General features: G+C 51.4%; 4 protein-coding genes across 4 annotated transcripts; 3 read left to right on the plus strand and 1 right to left on the minus strand.

Moving 5' to 3' along the window:
* Positions 1-101: 101 nt before the first annotated feature.
* On the plus strand, positions 102-2,433 carry BROUX77_006008 (uncharacterized protein; the record flags this gene model as incomplete). Its single annotated transcript, XM_073750946.1, has 3 exons — positions 102-219; positions 291-458; positions 533-2,433. 3 exons carry the CDS (start codon positions 102-104, stop codon positions 2,431-2,433), a joined length of 2,187 nt encoding a protein of 728 aa, XP_073603878.1.
* A 310-nt stretch (positions 2,434-2,743) lies between these two features.
* Positions 2,744-3,582, minus strand: BROUX77_006009 (uncharacterized protein; the record flags this gene model as incomplete). The annotated part of the gene is made up of 2 exons (XM_073750947.1): positions 2,744-3,306; positions 3,369-3,582. 2 exons carry the CDS (start codon positions 3,580-3,582, stop codon positions 2,744-2,746), a joined length of 777 nt encoding a protein of 258 aa, XP_073603879.1.
* Positions 3,583-7,209: 3,627 nt separating this feature from the next.
* BROUX77_006010 (uncharacterized protein) lies at positions 7,210-8,778 on the plus strand (the record flags this gene model as incomplete). Its single annotated transcript, XM_073750948.1, has 1 exon — positions 7,210-8,778. The coding sequence occupies one exon, from the start codon at positions 7,210-7,212 to the stop codon at positions 8,776-8,778; it is 1,569 nt and encodes a 522-aa protein (XP_073603880.1).
* Positions 8,779-13,041: 4,263 nt separating this feature from the next.
* Positions 13,042-19,554, plus strand: BROUX77_006011 (uncharacterized protein; the record flags this gene model as incomplete). Its single annotated transcript, XM_073750949.1, has 2 exons — positions 13,042-16,950; positions 17,011-19,554. The coding sequence occupies 2 exons, from the start codon at positions 13,042-13,044 to the stop codon at positions 19,552-19,554; spliced, it is 6,453 nt and encodes a 2,150-aa protein (XP_073603881.1).
* Between the last annotated feature and the right edge of the window lie 377 nt (positions 19,555-19,931).

Genomic DNA, 19,931 nt, shown 5'->3' on the forward strand with positions numbered 1-19,931 from the left:
TCTTGGCTGCTCATAACGCGCATCTCCTCTTGGCTGCTCATAACGCGCATCTCCTCTTGGCTGCTCATAACGCGCATCCACCGCACTCCTCCCTCTCTCACATGTCTATAGCAGCCGATCTGGCCGCCATCGAGGCGTCCACTTCTCGGGATGATGCCGATGCTGGCGCCGGCAGCACCCAAACAAACAAGTTCCAGCAAGCCATCTCGGCCTGGCGGGGTGTGTATCTCAACATCTGACCCATACGACCATCTCGTCTGTCTCCGAAGCTAATCCCAGCTGCACAATAGCTGTCGATCTTACGACTCTTGTCACGAGCCTTGATATAACCGCTTCCGACATCGTAACCTACCAACGCGACTCGACTATACAACGCAAGGAGCTTGCGCAAAAGACCAAAGACTTTCGCAAAAGCGATGACGCCACCAAGCTCTCCGAGATCAAGGGCCTTCTCAAAGGTTATTTGCTGCATGGCCTTCGCGCATTGCCCTAGTTCATAGTGCTAACTATTGCCTCTGATTTTGCCTACTAGCCTACCAAACCTTCATCGATCTTCTCACCAACCATTCCAAGGCTGTCAACAGCAACTTCCTTAGGGCGTACACCTCGCTATCCGAAGCTCCCGATCCCTACCCTCTGCTCGAAGCGTCGGTCGACTCGATGCTTGTATCCGAAGACACACTTCCAAAACTGACCGAAGAGAACGCCCGCCTACAAAAGTCCATCACAAAGTTGACTGCCCAACTAGAAGACACCGAGTCCAAACTACAAGCAGAGGGAACCGCACGCAAGGAGCTTGAAACCGATTTGGAAAAACGGGTCAAGGATGTAGAGTCTTCTTGGACTCTCGTCATGGACGAGAAAAAGGACAACTGGGAAGCCAAGGAAAAGGCACTCGAGGACAAGATCGAGAGCCAAGAACGCCTCATCAGCGAAATCAAGGCTAGCTACGAAGTGAACCAGCGCTTAGGCGAGGGCGCTTCAGAGTCTGTTTCCAGCTCTAGTGTCACAAGTGCCGAACTAGACATGCTACATTCTGATCTGGAACGCACTTCCTCGAGACTTTCAGAGGTTGAATCGCGCAATGAGCAGCTTCGCGTTGAGCTTGCCCAAGCCAAGGCAGAGTCCTCTTCTCAAAAGAGCTCGACTGCGCTGGAAGATGATCCGAGCTACATGCGCATGCGCAACGAAAACTCTTCTCTCATCCGTAAACTTGACGCTTCTCGGGTTGAGCGCGATGGCATCAGACGCGAACTTGACACAAAGCTGCGCAGCATTGAACGCGAGGTTAGCCACTTGAAGGAGGAGCGCGACTCTCTCAAAAACAAGGTTGACAAGTGGGGTGACTACGAAGACGTTAAGCAGGAACTTGAGGTACTCAAGAGCATCGAGTTTTCTACTGGTGATGACGACGAGGGTGCAGACATGGTTAATCCTGATGAGTCCAAGGCCAAGAGTGATACTCTTGAGAAGCTTCTGTTGGCGCGAAACAAGAAACTCGGTGACGAGCTTACAGTTCTGCGTGTATCTCATCAGGATCTACAGGCGCGACTTCAAAGCGCGCAAAACGACATGGCGGCCACCAAGGGCGAGCTTGTCAAAGCCCAGACTCTAAACGAGAAGCTCGAAAACGATCTATCCAATTTCCAGGCTGAGCCTACAAACCATTTTTCTTCCGGCGCCTCCGTTGCAGGTACCTATGTCAGCCGCTTCTCTCCATCAGTCATGGGCGGTCGCAAGGGCCGCGTGTCGCCGACTTCATCCATCATCAGCGGCATGCCTGGTGATCGTGAATCTTCATTTGGCTCCTTGATCCCAGGCACCGGTGCTAACAACGCTCAGCCTGCTGGGATTCTGCCCATGATCACCGCGCAACGTGATCGCTTCAAAAAGCGCAATGCCCAACTGGAACAAGAGCTACATGATACGCATCGCACTGTCTCCTCATTGCGCCAGGAGGTTGCCTCTTTGCAGCGCGACAACCTCAACCTGTATGAAAAGACGCGCTATGTGTCAACGTACAACCGCGGGGGTGGCGCAAACCACGCCACGACCTCATCTTCCGCGGCCACTACTGCATCTTCACTCAACGCAAACCCCTCGGCGGTCAACATTGGGAGCACGGGCAACCCCGGGATCGCACTTGATCGCTATCGCAAGGCATACGAGTCCAACATCTCACCCTTTGCAGCCTTCCGCGGTCGTGAATCAGCCCGCGCATACAAGCGCATGTCGCTTCCCGAGCGAGTAGTCTACTCTATCACACGAATGGTTCTTGCGTCTCGGACAAGCAGGAACCTCTTCGCCATGTACTGTCTTGTATTACACCTGCTTGTTTTCTTCACGCTCTTCTCTGCAGACGACGCGGCGGCCGTGCCGTTGCACGCCACGAACAGCGATACGAAGGTGAAGGTGAATGCGGGGTTGCCTTGAGGCGGGCGAGATTCGGAGACATTGCATGTACTTCTTCTCTGTTATTTTCCTGGGGTAGCCGGCGTTGTTTTGGGGTATTAAACTGCTCTGCATTACTATTCGGATGGGTGTTTTCTGTAGTGTGAATGTAAATCTGTATTTGGGTTCCAAGATTTAGGTCAACATCATAACCCTAACCCTATGACGTGACGCTCATGTTGACTGCAGTCAAAGCTCGCCCTCAGAACGGGATGAAGCCAGTCTGCCAAAGAACCAGTATCTAGAAGAATATGTTAGTAACTATTAAGTACATTTCTCTACAGATATAAGCTTACTCGGCGGCATATTCAACGGTAAACTTGGCTTCGAGACCTTCGCATGTGGAAGGCGGCGACCCTCCTACAGTATTGACACGGTAAATCTCCTCAAACGCAGCTGGGCTAGAGTCGCTTCTGGGCAAAAGCTTGAGCCATGCTACAGCCTTTTCTCCGAGCTGACCCGTGGCAGCTGTAGCGGGAGCGGGAGTAGTTGAGTTGACTGCAAACTGTGCGCTGCCGAGGCCGATATGGTCCAGGGTGAAGAAAGGCGCGCTGGCTGTGCTGTTAATCGGCTGGAAGTAGTGCAGACCAGAAGACTTGAGGCCGGTGGGGCTAAGCTGGTGTTTGTCTAGAGCTCTCCAGTCGTTCAGAGCAAAGTGCACTGCGACCTTGGGAATGGCGGTGTTGAGGTCCGGGTGCAGAGTGCTAGAGCAGGTAGAATTGAAGAGCCCTGCGACAGCTCCGGCGGCTTTGGGGACAGAGGACGAGTCGGAAGTTGCGCAGGTGTAGTTTTGGGTGCCACGGCCAACTGCAATGTGGACAAGAGACAAGCCGGAAGATACGCCGGGTAGTTCAGCTAGATCATGTTAATATGGCTGGCTCGCTTTTATACAAGTCCACGACTTCTCTACAACTTACATGACGGAAGAACAGCCTGTGCAGGGTTGCATGGTGGCGCGGTACCAAGGTGTTTGTAGGTATGGACTTTATGAGCAAGCATATTGAAGTATTCAGAAACGGCATCTAGAGCATCGAGGGGGGATTTGTCTAGAACAAGATCCCGTTCCTCTGACGGAGCAGCAGCTACAGACGCCGTAGTAGCGGCAAGGAGGCAGATGATAGAGAACTTCATATCTTCCAGAGATGCATGAAAAAAATGTAACAAAAAGATGAGCAGAGTGAACAAAATAAAATAGGGAATGTATTAATAATAAGTTCAAAGTGAGCGAGACAAGAAGTAACAGTCTCGATGAAGTGGAAACTTGAGGCAATGATGAGCGCTCACTTGGGGAGGATCTCATGGTGATACTTATATACTGCGACCTACCCTCACACGACGAGCGGGAATTTTCTGCATGACATCCGTCTGGCGGCTACCTGTATACAACTCGCTGACAACTGCGCCCTATCCACGTGCTGTCTTCACATCCCAAGTCTCTTCTTCTCATTTGGCCTGGCTCTGCTAGCTGCCGCACCCATGTCGTGCTACCCCTCTGGTGGTAGCGCCGGCGCTTAAAAAGTTGATGTCGCATTTACGTGGTCGGTGGGCACTTGACAAGCTGGGGTTGCCATTTCTATGGTTAGAAAAAACAGGCAAGACGCGCGCATGCAGATTGCTGCTGGTCGACTTGTGGGCGAAGCCTAGGCCATGTTTGTAGAGGAGAATGTGGTGGAGGAGAGTCGGAGCATCTGGGTGGACGCGGAAGACGATGACGTTGACCGCCGAAGACATGCAAGGATCCGCCGAAGCCTCCGACCAATCGGTATGTAGCAGAGCTCATAGCCACGGAGCGACCGCCCGATGAAGGCCGGTTTGAAAGACGAAACCCGCCACGCCTTGGAGCAAGAGAGATATCTTCATGGGCACTGCCTCGTAGAATTTCCATGCAGCTAGGCGGGTGCTTGACAGTGGCGCAACGACTGACAGCCAACAAATCTCTTCCTTCGCGACATGGGGTGAAAATCTTCATGCTGATTGTTGATTGGAACTCATCTAGATCTCGCTTCCACAGACAGCGTCCATCTTCATCTTGGCATGCGATGGCGTTGCATTAGGGTTACTACCCTGCAAGTGTTAAGCGATCATTGTAGCCCTGTGGCTCCAATGATCCCTGTCGTTCTAAAAATAGACGATGCAGTTGTTCGCACCGACGATGAGATTTCAGGGACTCATGAGTTTAGCCTCATGTGAGACTTGCATGGCCACTTGAGGCTGCACCAAGTTAGGCAGCTATTTGGTATGCACAATGAGCCTACATGCTTCGCATTCGATTCGATGGTTTTGAGGGTACAGGCGTGACGGATTTACGAGATGTAGCCGGTGAGATTTAGCGACACAATAGGGGGAGGGGCGAAGGGAAGGGCGCTAGACGGTCCGGTTGATGGCTTTTACAGCTGTAGCTGGTTGTTCTAATGACGACAGTCACTAGAACCGCACTTCATTTAAACATAAAGTCCAGAGTGGCTCCATGTCATTGAACTACGATGGAGAATGCGGTGGGGACTTCGTTTGCTGTCCGATTCTTAGAAGAAGCTAGACGGTAAGTAGTGCGCATTGAGCGTTCTTGTAAGAGGGCGTAGATAAGTGACATGGAACTTTGAATGCTCCAGAGAGCAGCCCACAGTGTGTATACAATTCTGTATGCATAACAAAAGACACCTATGTAAGTAACTAGACGTGGTTAGTTGTATGGTTAGATGGCGAAAACTACGTAGTGAATCAATGTCTTCATTGTCGGACTTGAAGGGTGTTCATGTTATAGTTGTCTCCTATATTTATAATTTGAGACAGAAATCTCTATCATTAACTGTATGAAGATTTCGTCTCCTGGTGCTTAGGTTATTCTTCGGTGGACTGGCGATGACTTTGGTCTTCTTTGTTTAATAGCAACAGCCACAAGAATAAGTGCATCGTGTTGATTACATGTTTTCTGTCTGTACCACAGTCGACCCGGCATTCCTTCCTGAAGCCCCATAGCAACTCGATATATAATGGTGAGTCTCTCCTCCCTGAGGTAATAATGGATTCTAGACTAGTCATCCTCGTCGGGGATATTGACTCGGCCAAGGCCCAGCATGTCTATAAACATTGGGTAGTTTAGGCCGAGCCAACTGGCGACACTGGTATGCTAGAGTTTCTGCACGAAGCTGCCTGCAAGTCCCCGTTGCATGCCACAAATAGTCCTTCTAACGATATGTCATACAGCAGTGTGGTTCTGGCATGTTGGCCGCGGCCTTACGATCTGACTATGGCGATCTTATCTGAACGAGTGATGACCGGTGGCAAGGAGCGGGGATGATCGACCTCTCAAAATCAAAATCCTGATTCGATTTCATCGTTGTTTTGAGTAGCTATCAGCCATAATGGGTGGATATTATAATGGCGGCATGTGATGCCGTTTCAATGAGGCACCGGAAATATAGACAAGGGTTTTGCGGCCTTTTAACCCTATTGAAGCGAACTATAGTATTGTATCTGAGAAAAGCTGACATTTGTGTGGGTCGCACCCCACACTGATGTCACATAGCTACCACACACATACAAACCTTATTTGAATCGTGGCATGGAAAGCACTAACAAGTTAGTCTCCCTTGGTAATATCTGTGTAACATTTAAGGCAACGACGTTGTGTCAAGCACAACAGTTGCGCGGGAAACGTTCAATACGACTTTTATTACTTTTCGACATGTAGAGCCACTTGGCAACATCTCTTTTGTCGTGGTCTAGAGACCGGATTGGGAACGACCCCAAATAAAGCTTTGAGGGAGATACGCGTCTTGACGGGTTGTTTTGGGGTCACGAGAACGCGCGACACTTGGATACTTTCGGATCAGGATATCGCAACCCTAAAAGCAAAGAGTAAACAGCGGATGTACCCGGATGATGAAGGCGAATCCACGCCTTAGGAACGAGGTAACAAGAGAGTCTGTATCTTTCCAATGTTCATACTTGCCGAGGGAACTTTTGTTGTGAATCCATGTGTGAAGAGCATGATGGCGCGACCATCTTCCCGACAGTAGCCGGCTGGATTCGAGAGCAATACCGGACCGAGATGACGACATGTGAGTGGCTCTTCCAGAAATGGCCTCAGAGACTCGGGTGGCGCGGTCCTTTTGTAGCAGGATCTCACGGGGGGAAGGAACCCAATATCGATGGAGACCTTCTGGGTGTGTGTGTAAACTGAATGTCAACCAAGCAACTACCGGCACCTCTAAAGAGACAGCAACTCGGGTGCCAGGCTACTGGCTACCGGAGATTTAGTGGGTATATGGGTACACCCGGTGTGAGCCGGCGCAGCGCATCGGGGAGACTGGGAAGTCGGAGGCTGGCTATCTGACACAAGGGCTAGACCTCCACGTAGCAACTGCTCACGATGGCGTGATGACGCCTTCCACACACCAGAGCAACTGCCCAAACTGATGGCAGAGAAGCGGGGTAGGTGGTCGCTGGCCAATGAAACGGAGAGAACGATGTAAACAAAACACCGGCCGCCTCGGGACTTCGCAGTCTACGCAGCCGCACTTACGCGTTCATGTATTCCGGGGTGGAGGACCAGAGGAAGTTAGGTAAGCGGCAACTGCCCTTCAAAACGCATAAATAGGCAGGCAGTCTCCTGTCTTCTTTCCAAACTTCTTTCCCTCTTAAATCTCCAGTTCATCGGACTACCACACTGCTCACCATCTGCTTCCAAGCCAAAACATCCAAACACTCCAAACCATCCAAACACTTCACTGCTTTCCATTCAAACATCCATCCACAATGATTCCAGGCCTGCAATCCCTGTACAACTCGGCGGCGGCGGTACGTGCCAAGCTTAAGAGGCTTGGCCGTTCCGTCGTCCCCTCTTTTGAGACGATGCGTCCCTACCTTCGCATCGTTCTCGCCTTCACTCGTCCCAAGTTTGACAATGGCGGATTTGACGAAGAGGAAGTCCGCCAGCGCGTGGCAAACTTGCTGCACGAAATAGCCCTGCGGCCCTACATGGACGAGATCCACAGAAACAAGGCTATTCTTCGCAAGGCTGCCCGCGATGCCGCTGTCAGAGCCGCCCACCGCAACTTTCGTCTTGAAAAGGCTCCGTGGAGACGCCAGATCAGACCCCTGCGCCCCTTGGCGGCAGTCAAGAGCAAGAGCGTAGTGGGTGCCACCATTTGTGATGAGCTGATGCTTTCACACCAAGAAGTCCTGGAGAAGTCCGTCCGTGGTTACCAGCGCCGCCGTGCTAGACGTGGAGCCTGCCTGGCTCGCCGCGTCAGACACAAGACAACTGCCGCTGCCATCGAGGACCCTCTCGAGGACTCGCTATCCAAGCCCAAGTCTGCTTTCCGCTGCAAGCGCTCTTACGGCTATGACACTCGGGAAGTCCGCTTTGGAGGTTTCGAGGTCATCACTATTCCTTCGCGTGAGGAAGAGGGAAACGCCGAATGCACCCTGAAAACTGTCTACCCTGACTCCGTCTTTCCTAGAAGCCTCGAGGAGCTTGACGAGGCTATGGAGACTCGCACCCCCGTGGAGCAGCAGCCGTGGTTCCACGAGGGCTACGGCTATGTTCCTCGTGACAACTACGAGGCTATGAGAAGCTTCCAGGAATTCTCGGAGTCTGAGCCTGGCCGCCCCAAGTCTGCCAAGGCAACTCCTCTGTCTGGTTCCGTGGTCATGACTGAACTTGATGCCTGGTTCCTGAGCGAAGCTCTGCCAATTCGTCTTGGTTCTTGGGCTCGGGCTGCCTCGGTCGTCGCTCTATCTTCTCCGGTTATTGCTCCGTCTTCCCCAATCGTTCCCGCTTCTTCTTCAGTTGTTCCTCCTTCTCCACGAATGGCTCTTCCTCCTTCGCCAATGGTTCTTGTTACTTCTCCCACCCTTCTTCCTCCTTCTCCTATGGCCCTTGATTCTTCCCCACTGGCTGTTCCTTCTTTGGAAATGGATCTTGATCTGTCTCCAATGGTTCTTCCTCCTTCGGCAATGGCTTTTGACTTTTCTCCAGTTGTGGCTCCGACTCACAGCTCAGTTTCAGCTACTGTTGAGACTTGTGAATCTTCCAACAACGCTCAATCCACTGGAAATGTCGTGGGACCCTCTGTCACTGGAGTTTCCATGTCCGAACAGGTTGCTTGCACTTCAGAAGCACCTGCTGCTACGAAGACCTCCCAAGAGCCTGTTCACGCACCCCGCGAGGGCTTGAGATCCTCAACCCGCGCCGCCGAAGCTGCCCGTGCGGCTAAAGCGGCTGCTGCCAAAATCGCCTCTTGCCGCCGCCGGGAGGGACTCCGATCCTCTTGGCGTGCTGCAAAGAATCAAATTGCTGCTAAACCTCATGGCCCTGTTTAGATATGAGCTTCACCTTCAGAATCACGACTCGACTTCACCCCCTTTTCCCCATACGTGCTGCCACTCATTGTGGCCGGTATTACAGAGTTAAGTTACTCCTACTCCCTGTACATTCCAACCATTGGTCGTTCAGCTAGCAACTCTCATCCAAGCAGATATCGTCTACGACACTACTTGTCTTTATACTCCAGAGCTAAGTTACCCCTGTCCCGTCTTACCTTTTGTCTTTTTTAGGCCCTGCTTCTTCAGTACGGTTGGAATCACCACCAACTAGCCGCGATATCCTCCTGATGCCATGAGCCTCATGAGCCCCTTGTGGGGGTTGATGATTCCCATTGTCTCTCCCGTTTTTCATGACCAGCTCATCCCCCTTCGGATTTGATGGCTAACCCCGTCTCTCTTAGTGTCGGACGTGATGGCTCCCGCTGTCTGTCCCGGTTTTTTTCTGTCAGATATGGCGGCTCGCGCCGCCTATTTTAGCGTGGAGGTTGGTGCTCGAAAGATCACCTCTTCCTTCTGCTCAGAAGAATATCACACCTATGTTGACCCGGTAGTTCGCAACTCATACTGATAGGCACCTAGGCCTCCCCTCTTTCTATTCGTTTCATTGGTGAGAAATTTCTACTAACACAACACATCTGGTTGTGGTGTTTCTGGCCCAGACGGTTCCGCCCAACCCCCCTGTTTTCTTTATTTCTTTTTCCTTTGTGTGCCTCTCACAGTGATGAAATACGCCTGAAACCTTTCTTGTCATTGTGGCTCCTGGCAAAATCAAGATGTACTTCTTGATATGCTCTTGGATGTCATTGATATGGACTGGAACGGCAGACTCTGAGTGAAGCAGGCACACTTAGAGTTGGAGGTTGACATTGATGGCGTTTCTGGTTGTTTGACTTTCCACTGGCTGGGCGATTGGGTTCATTTCTATTATGGGTTTGGGTGTTTTTCGAATTGATTTTCATTCCGCGCACATTCGCTCTTTTTCGTATTTTGCCCTTTGTGATTATTTGCCTCTTCATCCTGAAGACGCAACCATGAGTACCATCTATCTCGCAATAACTGCGAGAATCTGTTGAACTCGTTTTCTTCGGACACTCTAAATGGTTCTTCTTTGACGACGTATATCCAAGCCTAGCATCTCACATGGACTAGCGCATGGTGTTCGTATAGTTAGCCGACGATGCCGTCTGACTACTTCTTGATAGATTGCAATGTATTATTTTGTCTAGTAAACATTCACTCCCTTCAAAGGCTCAGCAGGTAGGTCTCCTGCTCAAGATGTTGGTCGAACGCCAGCGACATCTCTTGCTTGTTCCTTCTGCTAGGATAGCCACAGTCCTGGAGACGTAGTCAGAAGTTTTAGCTTATATTGTTTTATAGAAAGTAGCTCAAATGGCCTTTCTACTAGTAATCCACCATTCCCACTTAAGGGATATTGAAGCCAGATATTTGAAGTTTATGGTGCACATGCCCCAGTTTGTTCTAACAACTGGCCCTAGTATTTGACATCTGCCAAGTTTGGCAGTGATGCTATTGGTGTGAAGTTTTGATCAGCTAGCCAAAAGTATTTTTGAGCGTTTGCTAGCACTCATTCTTCAAAATCATGGCATATGTACTCTAAAGTGGATATTTTCCTAGCGGTAACGAGGAGGCAGTGGTCGTGGTGATAGCGCAGCATTTGGCTGATGAAGTCATCTCTCAGAGTGGAGAGAAAGCAGACCTCACGTTGCACAATGCCGTCATGTTGAGATGAGGAAAGGGTAAGCCGTCCCGACAAGTATATCTAAAACATGGAAAACTTGGGGCTATTTGTTGGCGCTTATGGGCGCCAAACCTTTCCGCCCAGGGGGGGCTAACAATCACAAAAGGACGTTAGTAGTCGGGGCCTAGGGTGGCTCCTTTGGGACGGCATCCGTAAATCATCCACCCTCCGTCGGATGCTTTGGGCAGATCTTAACCCTAGTGAACATAACCCCATTGGTATCGTCCAAGATATGTCTACAGGGAAGAAGCATTCGGCATGGTCACCGTGGGATGTAGATGCCGTCTTTGTTTGTGCTGAAGTCTTTGGAGTAAATCCGAGTGGGATTCCGCACTACAGTTAGCCTGATATCTGCACATACACCTCTCTCACTTGTCGTAGACTATGCAGAAAACGATGTAAAAGAAACAAGCCCCCGTGTACGTATGTACATACACAAAGACTGGCATCGCGGGGCGAGGCAGCCAAACAGGAGGGGACCATGGCACACTTTCTCGATAAACAAACGATGCAGAAAGGAATCGGTATTCCCGTTGCCCCTTGAGAAGCAGCCGCTAACAGATCACCACGTATTCCTGGCTGCTGCTTGTTAAGGTCCATAGCAACGGGAGTCGGCATGGATATCCCTGCAACGCCTCGGCTTTTGGGTTTCTGATTGGCTGCTTAAGCACGGCATAATCAATTAAGTATGAGTTGTCTTGTTTACTTTCCTGGCTGCAGCTTTGATGAAGGGAGGGGAAGGGCAAAGGGTAAATAGGCTTGTGAAATTGATGGGCGCTGAGCATGCAGCAAGCGTCGATTTCTCGAGAGCGCGTGGATAGATGGGATTGCCCTTTGCGATCCGGGATAGTCCACCTTCTCGCCGGCCACGCCAAACATAAGCTAGACACGCTACTTGCTGTAGGGGCCACCGCGGTTGTGTGTTGTGTGACTAGGCGCATGGTAGCCCAATCACTCTCTGATATTAGCTTGTGCAAGGGCCGACTGGCTGGCTGCACTGTTCATGTTGCCCCTTCGTCGCAGGATGCAAGCGAGCCAGTCCAAAGTCGTCTCCCATAACCCAGAGCCGATAGCCCATAGGCCATGGCCCAAAACCCAGAACACTCACTACCAGCCCGGCATAATCAGTCCTTCCTTACAAGCACCCCTCCAGCCCGCCACGCAACGCAACGCAACGCAAGAGACTGAAGGCGGTAAAAGCTCTGCATAAGACAGACAGACAGCTTCACAACAAATCCGCCAACTGCATAACGGCATTTGTATTTGCTTTTGATTTTGCTTTTGCTCCGGCCGACGCTGTGCTCATGATCCCAAGTCCAACTCCTTTTCTGGGTCTTTTTTTTTTTTTTTTTTTTTATTTCCGCAATTTTAGGACTTGCCCGTCGCTCTTGTGCATATCGCTCGCTTTCCACTCTGGCAGTTGCTTAGTTCAACCTGTTCGTCCCTTCCCTGTTTCTTTCCTCCTTTCCCGTTGTTGTTGGGGCCGACCAATCTATCTAGCGCCTGTATACTATCTGGTGTAGTCGGCTACCTGCGAAAACAAAACAACCTTTCTTGGTTACTATAGTTAGTTGCATCAGCTAAGACGCCCACGCTCACACCTCCACGAACATCATACAGACATGCACGAATGAAATTCTAAATTCCGGCTCACCCATACGTCGTTTTGCATTTCTCATCTCATCTACACACGGCAACTGCTCGACACCTGCCGCTTCCAGCACTTTCTTCCCCGACCCGTCTCCCACCAACCCAGAAGCCAGGCAACTTCCAAATCTCGAGCAAGTCCTTCCCGCGCAAACTCAAACCCGCCTTTGGGACGGCTACTCTGGATTTTGTGCGTTCTGGCGACTGAGTAACCCAAACCCTCGTTCGTTTGCATCGCCGATTTTTCCTTCATTCGGCCTCGCTTTTGGTTTCTGGGAGCACACCGGAGCGGCACGCTTATTGCGACCAGCAAACTGATCACAACAGCGCTAAACAGTCCACAACAACACACCAGTGACAAAGGCGAGATCTAGAGCCCTTGCCTTCTCCGCTACGGCGAAGTCCACCGCTGGACTGCGCTGTCAAAATCTTACCAGGAGAGGATGAATGCTTGAAATCATTTGGTAAGTTGTAACGTCCATCACTGCCAGGAAATAACCCTTATAGCTGATGCGCCGTGGCTACAATCGGCGCTTTTTGGTTGGTCTGGCGAGAGAAAATCTAGCTGTTGTGGTACCGGTCCACCAGCCAGCTGCTACGGCTACTGCTGCTGCACATAGACTGTGACTCTGGGTGGCATTTATCAAGGTGTCTTACTCGGCTCGAGATCTGCTGCCGAGGCATGCAAAGTCTAGAAGGCCAGGTTGTTGATACGCTTCGAATTTCCCCCTTCGGCGGCTCCCTATTGTGGCCCGCCCCAGCATCTAAAGATGGGATATCTCCCATCACCACATCAGCCTATGCCAAACTGTACTAACATTCGTCATCACCACCATAGAGCGCGCTTCGTGACCATGGAGTCCTCCACCCCAAACGCAAGCACCGACAAAGTCCATGACCCGACGACTCCCAAAAAGGTCACCTCCAAGACCAATGTAACGCCCAAAAGTGCGCCAGCCGCTGCTGGTGGGAGTCGTGGCCGGACCCCTGTACGACGCATCGATACATTGCCACCGAGTCTGTTGACCGATTTCTTTCTCGGCAGACCAAGCCCAGCCCGGCGAGCAGCCCTCAAGGCCCGCCGTGAAAGCATGGACGCGATCAAGGCCGAATTACGACAAGAGATGCGCGCTGAAGCTGTGCGCAAGGTGCAGCCGCCAGGCGGAGTCCGTGATCGAGTAAAAAAGTGGCAAAAAAACAATGCGGCCGCAATGGCAGCCGGTGATCCGCAAGCTACACCTTCTGAGCCAGGCGACATAGCCTTTGAATCCGACGACCACAGCGTCACCGAAGAAGACCGTATCCGGATAAGATCACAAAAGAAGAACGCAATAACCCCGAAGCGCCCTTCTGTTCAAAAATACACTACTACAAATGCGAAACGCGTTGTTACGCCAAAGAAACAACGAATTCCCGACTTGAATCATGGATCGCGAAGTTTGCCGTCAAAAATTAATCAGGCGCCTAAAAAGCGTGTCGTCAGTGATGATCACTGGATGAAGATTAAGCTTAAGAAGAAGCCCTCTCACCGCCGAAGGTCACCAAACACCACACAGCGCATTCCCAAGGACTTTACTCACAAAACTATGAATCCGCCTGCTGTCATGAAGGTTCGAGACTGGGTGGACAATGTTCAAATCCCAAATAGTTCTCGCGAAAGTCCACCGTTATCGCCAACATCACCACCGCTCTATCGAAACCATAAACACTCTCAGTCGGTGCCCAATGCAATAAACAAGGATGAGGAGTCGGAAGAATCTACTGAAACAGACTCTGAATCTGGCTCAAGCGCTAGTGAGGATGAGGAAGAAGAAGATGATCAAAAATCGCAACCACCGGGATCACCAGTGTTCGACGATTCATCAGTACACGTGAAGCCGCTGCGCATGAGTCTGAAGAAAACACCGGCTCCTTCGGCAGTTTCTGTTCCAGATGATGACGGTATCCGAGTCCGTGGCTCTGATATTCCAAATCAGGTACACGATGAGTATGATGGAATTAGGGTTACGCCTTCAGAGCCGTTTGGAGATGATGGAATCAGAGTCAGTCCCTCCGAACCTATGGGAGACGACGGAATTAGAGTAACGGCCTCAGAGCCTGGCGATGGTATTCGTGTCACACCTTCTGAACCTGACGTCAGTATTCGCGCACCGCGATCGCTTGCTGATGATGACGGGATTAGAGTTCGGGGCTCAGATATTGATGACGACGGCATCCGGATACGCCCTGTGACGGATCCTGTAGACAATGATGCTCCAATACCGTCTTTGCAAGAAGCCGAAGATGCGCTTTCCTCAATGCTTGGCACGTCCTCCTTGAATCGGAATGACCATAAGCAGTCGCAGGAAAGCTTGAGAAAATCATCTAAGTCTAAGAAGCCCAAGCCGCTTAATACCAAGACCCCTGCCATCACCGCCAAGCTTCCAGTTCGGGAGAAGGCCCCCAACGCAGACAAAAGCAACCCGCGAGTATCTAGAAAGTCGACCAAGTCCAAATCTGGCCGTCGTAGAACCAGGTCATTGGGACCGCCGGCTATCAGATCTGTGCGTACTTGCTCATTCTCCACGGGCTCTAGCTTCAGCCAAGATGATGATGGTCTGAGTGAAATTCCCGTTGGCAACTCTGCCTTCAGTGTACTCGACCTTCCGTTTTCCGACGAGGCGCGCAAGGCCAAGCCTCGACAAACTCAACCCCCTCCAGCTAAACCTCCCATCTTCCGCGACGTCCCCAATGTTTTCAAGAAAATGGTCAGCGAAGGGAAAAAGATTCTCCATGAAGTTCACGAATCGTCGAAACCCGCGCCTCCTAAACAACCTGGGCCAGTCCGCATCGAAAATTGGCTCAACAACACTGTCGAGCCCAGAGTTGACAACGAGGGTGGCAAACTGCCAATTAAGAAGGCCATAGAAAAAGAGTGGGCGCATGAATCCCAAATCCGAAAGTCATCTGCTGAATATCATCACATTGGGAAAGGCGAGTCTGATGTTGAAAAGGCCGTGGTTGAGCCAAAGACTCCCATACCAAAGTCAAAGGTGGTTGAGAAAGAAAAACCAAGCGACAAGGCGGATGAGAATGAAAAAGAAAAGGAACAGGAAAAGACTCCCAAGAAACAAACACCAGAAAAGGTCAACACTCCTCATTCTTCTACCCCTGATGCAGCCCCCAAAGATACGAAGGCTCACCCTGCCCTATCACCATCCTCCATTACCTACAACAACAAGTCACCCACACAAAAAGAAAACAAGTCCAGCACCTCTAGTGGCCTTCAGCGCAAGCCTACCGGCCGGCCCAAGATTCCCCCCAAATCCCAAACGTCTAAAAAGCCACTTAAAGATGCCCTTCGCGATGTTTTCCGAGGAGAGTCTGTCGGTCACAATTTGCCCCCAACGACCTACGAGAGCCAAGAGGAACGGGCTTATGAGATTGAACTAACTCCCGATGAAGAGTCGGCTGGTGAAGAATGGGATCCGAAATTGCGACGCGGCCTAAGCCCTACAGAGTCCAGCTTCTCGTATGAATCCAGACTCCCCTATGGCACTGGATATGCAGATAGCATCATCACCGACTCCGACATGACACCCGCGCCTCTGCGGCGACGTGCACCCCAGGACAGCGACAACATTCCCTCAATCGTCACTCTAGATGATCATGCACAAGTCGATGCAGATTCTAGCCAGACGACAGACCTTTCTGATGCTACTCCCGTTCAAACGAATCTGACTCAGGCTAGTAGCGTTGGCAATGAGCAGTCGAAATCTGAACGAGATGGTGCAGTACATCGGCAATTTAGCTACATGTCTAGCAATGAAAAAGTCGACCGGAAACCCAGCGTTTTGTCCGTGGCCACTACTGCCAATCGCACTCACAGCAACGGGTCCAGGGCTGAGAGCAGCGACAAGGATTCAAGTTTTGCATCTAGACAAGAGCCGTTAAGTCGGAACCCAAGTTTTCTCTCGGGCCCTGACACCATCAACCGTAGCTCAAGCTATGTTTCTGGCAAGGAAGTATTGACCCGCAAGGCCAGCAAGGCCTCACGCAAGAACTCGGCCCACCGACATCACAGCCAGCGCAGCCATAGGTCAAATAGCGGCGGCGGGGTTAAACGCAAACTCACCAAACACTCAGATCTTGTCTCAGTCCTATCCATTCCTGATGGTGAGGATGTCATGTCTCATCGGACTAGCACACGATCTCGTACGTCCAGGCGGTCCGGGTCACAGAGCACTATCAAGGGGAGCCGTAACTCTGAGTCAAATCAGGATTCTATCGCGGCTCTGCTGAGAGATTTCGCTACAGAAGAAGCAACATATGTTTGTGAGCTTAAGTGCTTAGTAGACGGTGTTGTCCCTGTCTTGCTCAAAGAAGTTCTCCACTGGGACGGTAAAACCCCCTTGTTTGGCGACCCTTCGGTCAAGGAAGATAGTTTCTCGAAGTCCGTAGTTGACATGGGTGTTTGCTTGGAGAAACTCCGAAACTCTCATAAAAAGGCACCGTTGACTGATATTTATCAGCTTTTTGCTTGGCTAGAACGGGTGCAGCCGATCTATGATTTGTACCTTGACGCATGGCGCTTAGGGTTCCATGATATTGTTGTCAATTTGGCTCCTTTGATTGACACTTTGGATGACGCAGACTCACTCCTGGATGCTATGCCACGTAACGACGAGGGCGACCTTGTCGATGCTGATGGCTCAAGAGTTGATGTTGCACATTTCCTCAAGAGGCCTCTGCAAAGATTGAAACGGATGGTTAAGTTTTTGAAGGTGAGTTGATTTCCCTTGTGGTACATCGAATTTTCATGGTTTACTAACTCAAAAAAACAGGGTGTCACCAAGGCTTTACCTTCTGCAACTACCACGGCACTGCTCGAAAGCTATACGCATCTTCAGGACAAAGCTCGCCGTCGGTACAATGAAGAGATTGCCCGCATCACAGACAAGGACGCTACTGAGACAGACACTTCTCAGTGTCTCAATCTACAGACTATGGAAAAGGTGACCGGCGTCGACATCGATCCTCTTCGCCAAGTGAATGCAAAGGATGTTTTCTCGTTGACGTTATGGCACTCGAATGGACAAAGATTGGAGTGTGAAGTGGAGCTTGTGCATCGCGACAGACCGCGGAACTATGGCGACCCCGGCGATCTCCTGATACGTAAGACCAACGGCGACAAGCAAGCCTGGCTCTTGTTCGAGCCCATCACCATGGACTATGTGTCTGCACGACAAGATGAGTTTGGAATCATGGTCATGATTCGTGGCCCGCTTGCTCAGTCTCTAGCCAGTGACGTCAACGAATGGTACGAACTGTTACACCTGCGTACAGAAGACGACTTGCAGATCGAGGACTGGATCGCTATTTTCAGTCCTTCTCCAATCCCTGCATTCAACCGACGCCGGGTCCCGAATGGCTCCAGTGCCATGGTCTCTCCGATTGCACCACCGCAGCTATCGACCATCATGGAAGCTTCGACTGAAATTTCCAGTGTCTCGGAGGTATCAACTCCTGGAAAAGACATTGTGGTCAAGGTTAAAAGCCGGCGTGGTCTCAGTCCCAACACATCTAACCCCGGCCAAAACGACCCCACACAGTCAGAAAGGCCTGGCCACTCATCACCCTCGCCAGAACCAGACAGCTCTGGCTCTGGCTCTGATATCACCCTCAAGAATGAACAGCAATCCGATGATAAGCCGCCTGCACCTCCTGTTCATCGCACGCTCAGCAAGTCAACACCGCCAGTATTAGCACCACCTGAGCCCTTGCGCCGTGGTATCGAACGGCGGGGTTCATCGCCCCTCAAGCACGAGTATCTTCCATCGGAGATTTCCTCTGAAGCTTCCGACGTAAGCGAGGGAGAGGTCGAGGAGATTTACTCAGATCCTGATGAATATGATGAAAGTATGCACAGCGGCTCGGGTTCTCAAACCGGAAGCGAAGATGAAAGCTACACAGCGTCGGAATCATCAGGTGATGAGATGGACAGTATTGACATGCCTGAGACGGAACTTGGCATCAGCATTCGAGATGAAGAGGGACAACGCGCGCTGCGGGCCGCAACAGCTTCGGTCATGACATATGATACTATCACACCGTCACACAGCGCGTCGCAAGTTGGGGCCCGTGATGACTATCAAGACGAAGAACAAGGGGAAGCACAGGAAGTCGAAGAGGAAGTGCAAATTCCCAAGTTTGTTGCCAAGGTGTCCCAATGGTCTGACAAGAAGGCGATTTGGAAAGATCTCAAGGCTGAAAACTGCTGGATTGTTGTCCAGGCAGGAAGCCTTGAAGTCCACCACATGGGAGTTGAGGATATTAAGGTTGCCGAACCCCTCGTGGCACTGGATCTCACGCCGCTTATCCTACTGCGACAAAGCACCTTTATCGATCTTGAAGTGCGCGCCGAGACGCTTGACACTGGCTCCATCTTTGTCCGCCACGGCGCCAATTTCCGGTTCCGCTGCCAAAACACGTCAGAATGCTACGATCTGTACGCAGTTGTGCACAACGCACGTCTCAAGAACGAGCGTTACACCCGCAAGCAAGACGAACTGCGCATCAAATCGTTTGGCCAGAACCCGTACGCCATGATGGCTGGGGCCAACGATGGCGCAAACGATGGCGATGAGAAGAAGACTAACAAAAGCTGGTTTGGTCGTCGCAACTCTTACCGCGCCGCGGCTCGCGCACCACCACAGTCCCAAGCCATGGGCCAGTCCCAGGATGGTGTGAGCACAACCCCGTCTAGCAACGCGTCCGCCACGTCGTCGTTCCTGCGCCGTCTCACGGGCGGTAACCTCTCCTTCAATCTGGCCAAGTCATCTGTCGATCACCAGGCCGGAGGTGCACCGGGCAGTCTTTACTCAGTGAACTCGAGCAGAGGAGGGCCTGGCCTGCGAGCTCCCAGTCTCAGCATGGCGTCCCAGGGCACTTCTAAGGGACTACCGCTCAACACGGATGCCATTCGCATCCGCCTGCATCTTCTTGTGACACAAAGCAAGTGGGAAGACTGGGGTAACTGCATGCTAACCATTAGTCGGCCACCCCCTGGCAAGCGTATGGATCTGCGCCGGGACCACGGACTAGAGAAACGAGTCACTGTTATGACAATCCCGAAGAAGTCCAGTGGCGACCAGCCCGTCACCATCATTGATGCGGTGCTCGGCTCTGGCTGCTTTACCCCCATGGGCAATCGCGGCGTTGTCTGTGGCATCTGGGAAGAGGTCAAGGACGAGAAGGGTGTGGTGGGCAATATTCCGCAAAACGGCAATGCGGCTGGTAACATTACAAAGTGGTGTTTCCAGTGCAAGAACGGCGTTGAGGCGCAGTGGGTGTTGCGCAATCTGCACCAGGAGGTGGAGCTCTTTTAGATAAAACCCGCTGGGGATGGTGATGGTGCGAGGGCAGTGAAGATGGATGGCGAAGTGAAGCCAAGGCAGTCTCTGCAAGAAACAGATTCCCGGTCAGTTATTACTGACGCAACGGGACGTGGGCCGACAGTTGTTACTGACGGCCCAAGGCAGGCCATGGGCAGACGACTCAGGAAGGTATTTTACTACTTGTCGACGGTAATGGAAGAGTGAGGGCACAAAGGGAAAAAAGCTGTTGCTTTTCAAAAGTGTGTCCTTGACATGTCGAGGGTTGATGGTGTATTTGTTGGGTTAGCAGGATGGATGATATCCCCGTTTTTCGTTATTTGGCGGTGCGTTTTGGTCTTTCTGTTGATACCAGGGAACTTTCGTTTTTT

Source organism: Berkeleyomyces rouxiae (assembly GCF_048999995.1).
Source record: "Berkeleyomyces rouxiae strain 22BRR77 chromosome Unknown BrBRR77_ptg000007l, whole genome shotgun sequence".
In the NCBI taxonomy this organism is placed as follows: domain Eukaryota; kingdom Fungi; phylum Ascomycota; class Sordariomycetes; order Microascales; family Ceratocystidaceae; genus Berkeleyomyces; species Berkeleyomyces rouxiae.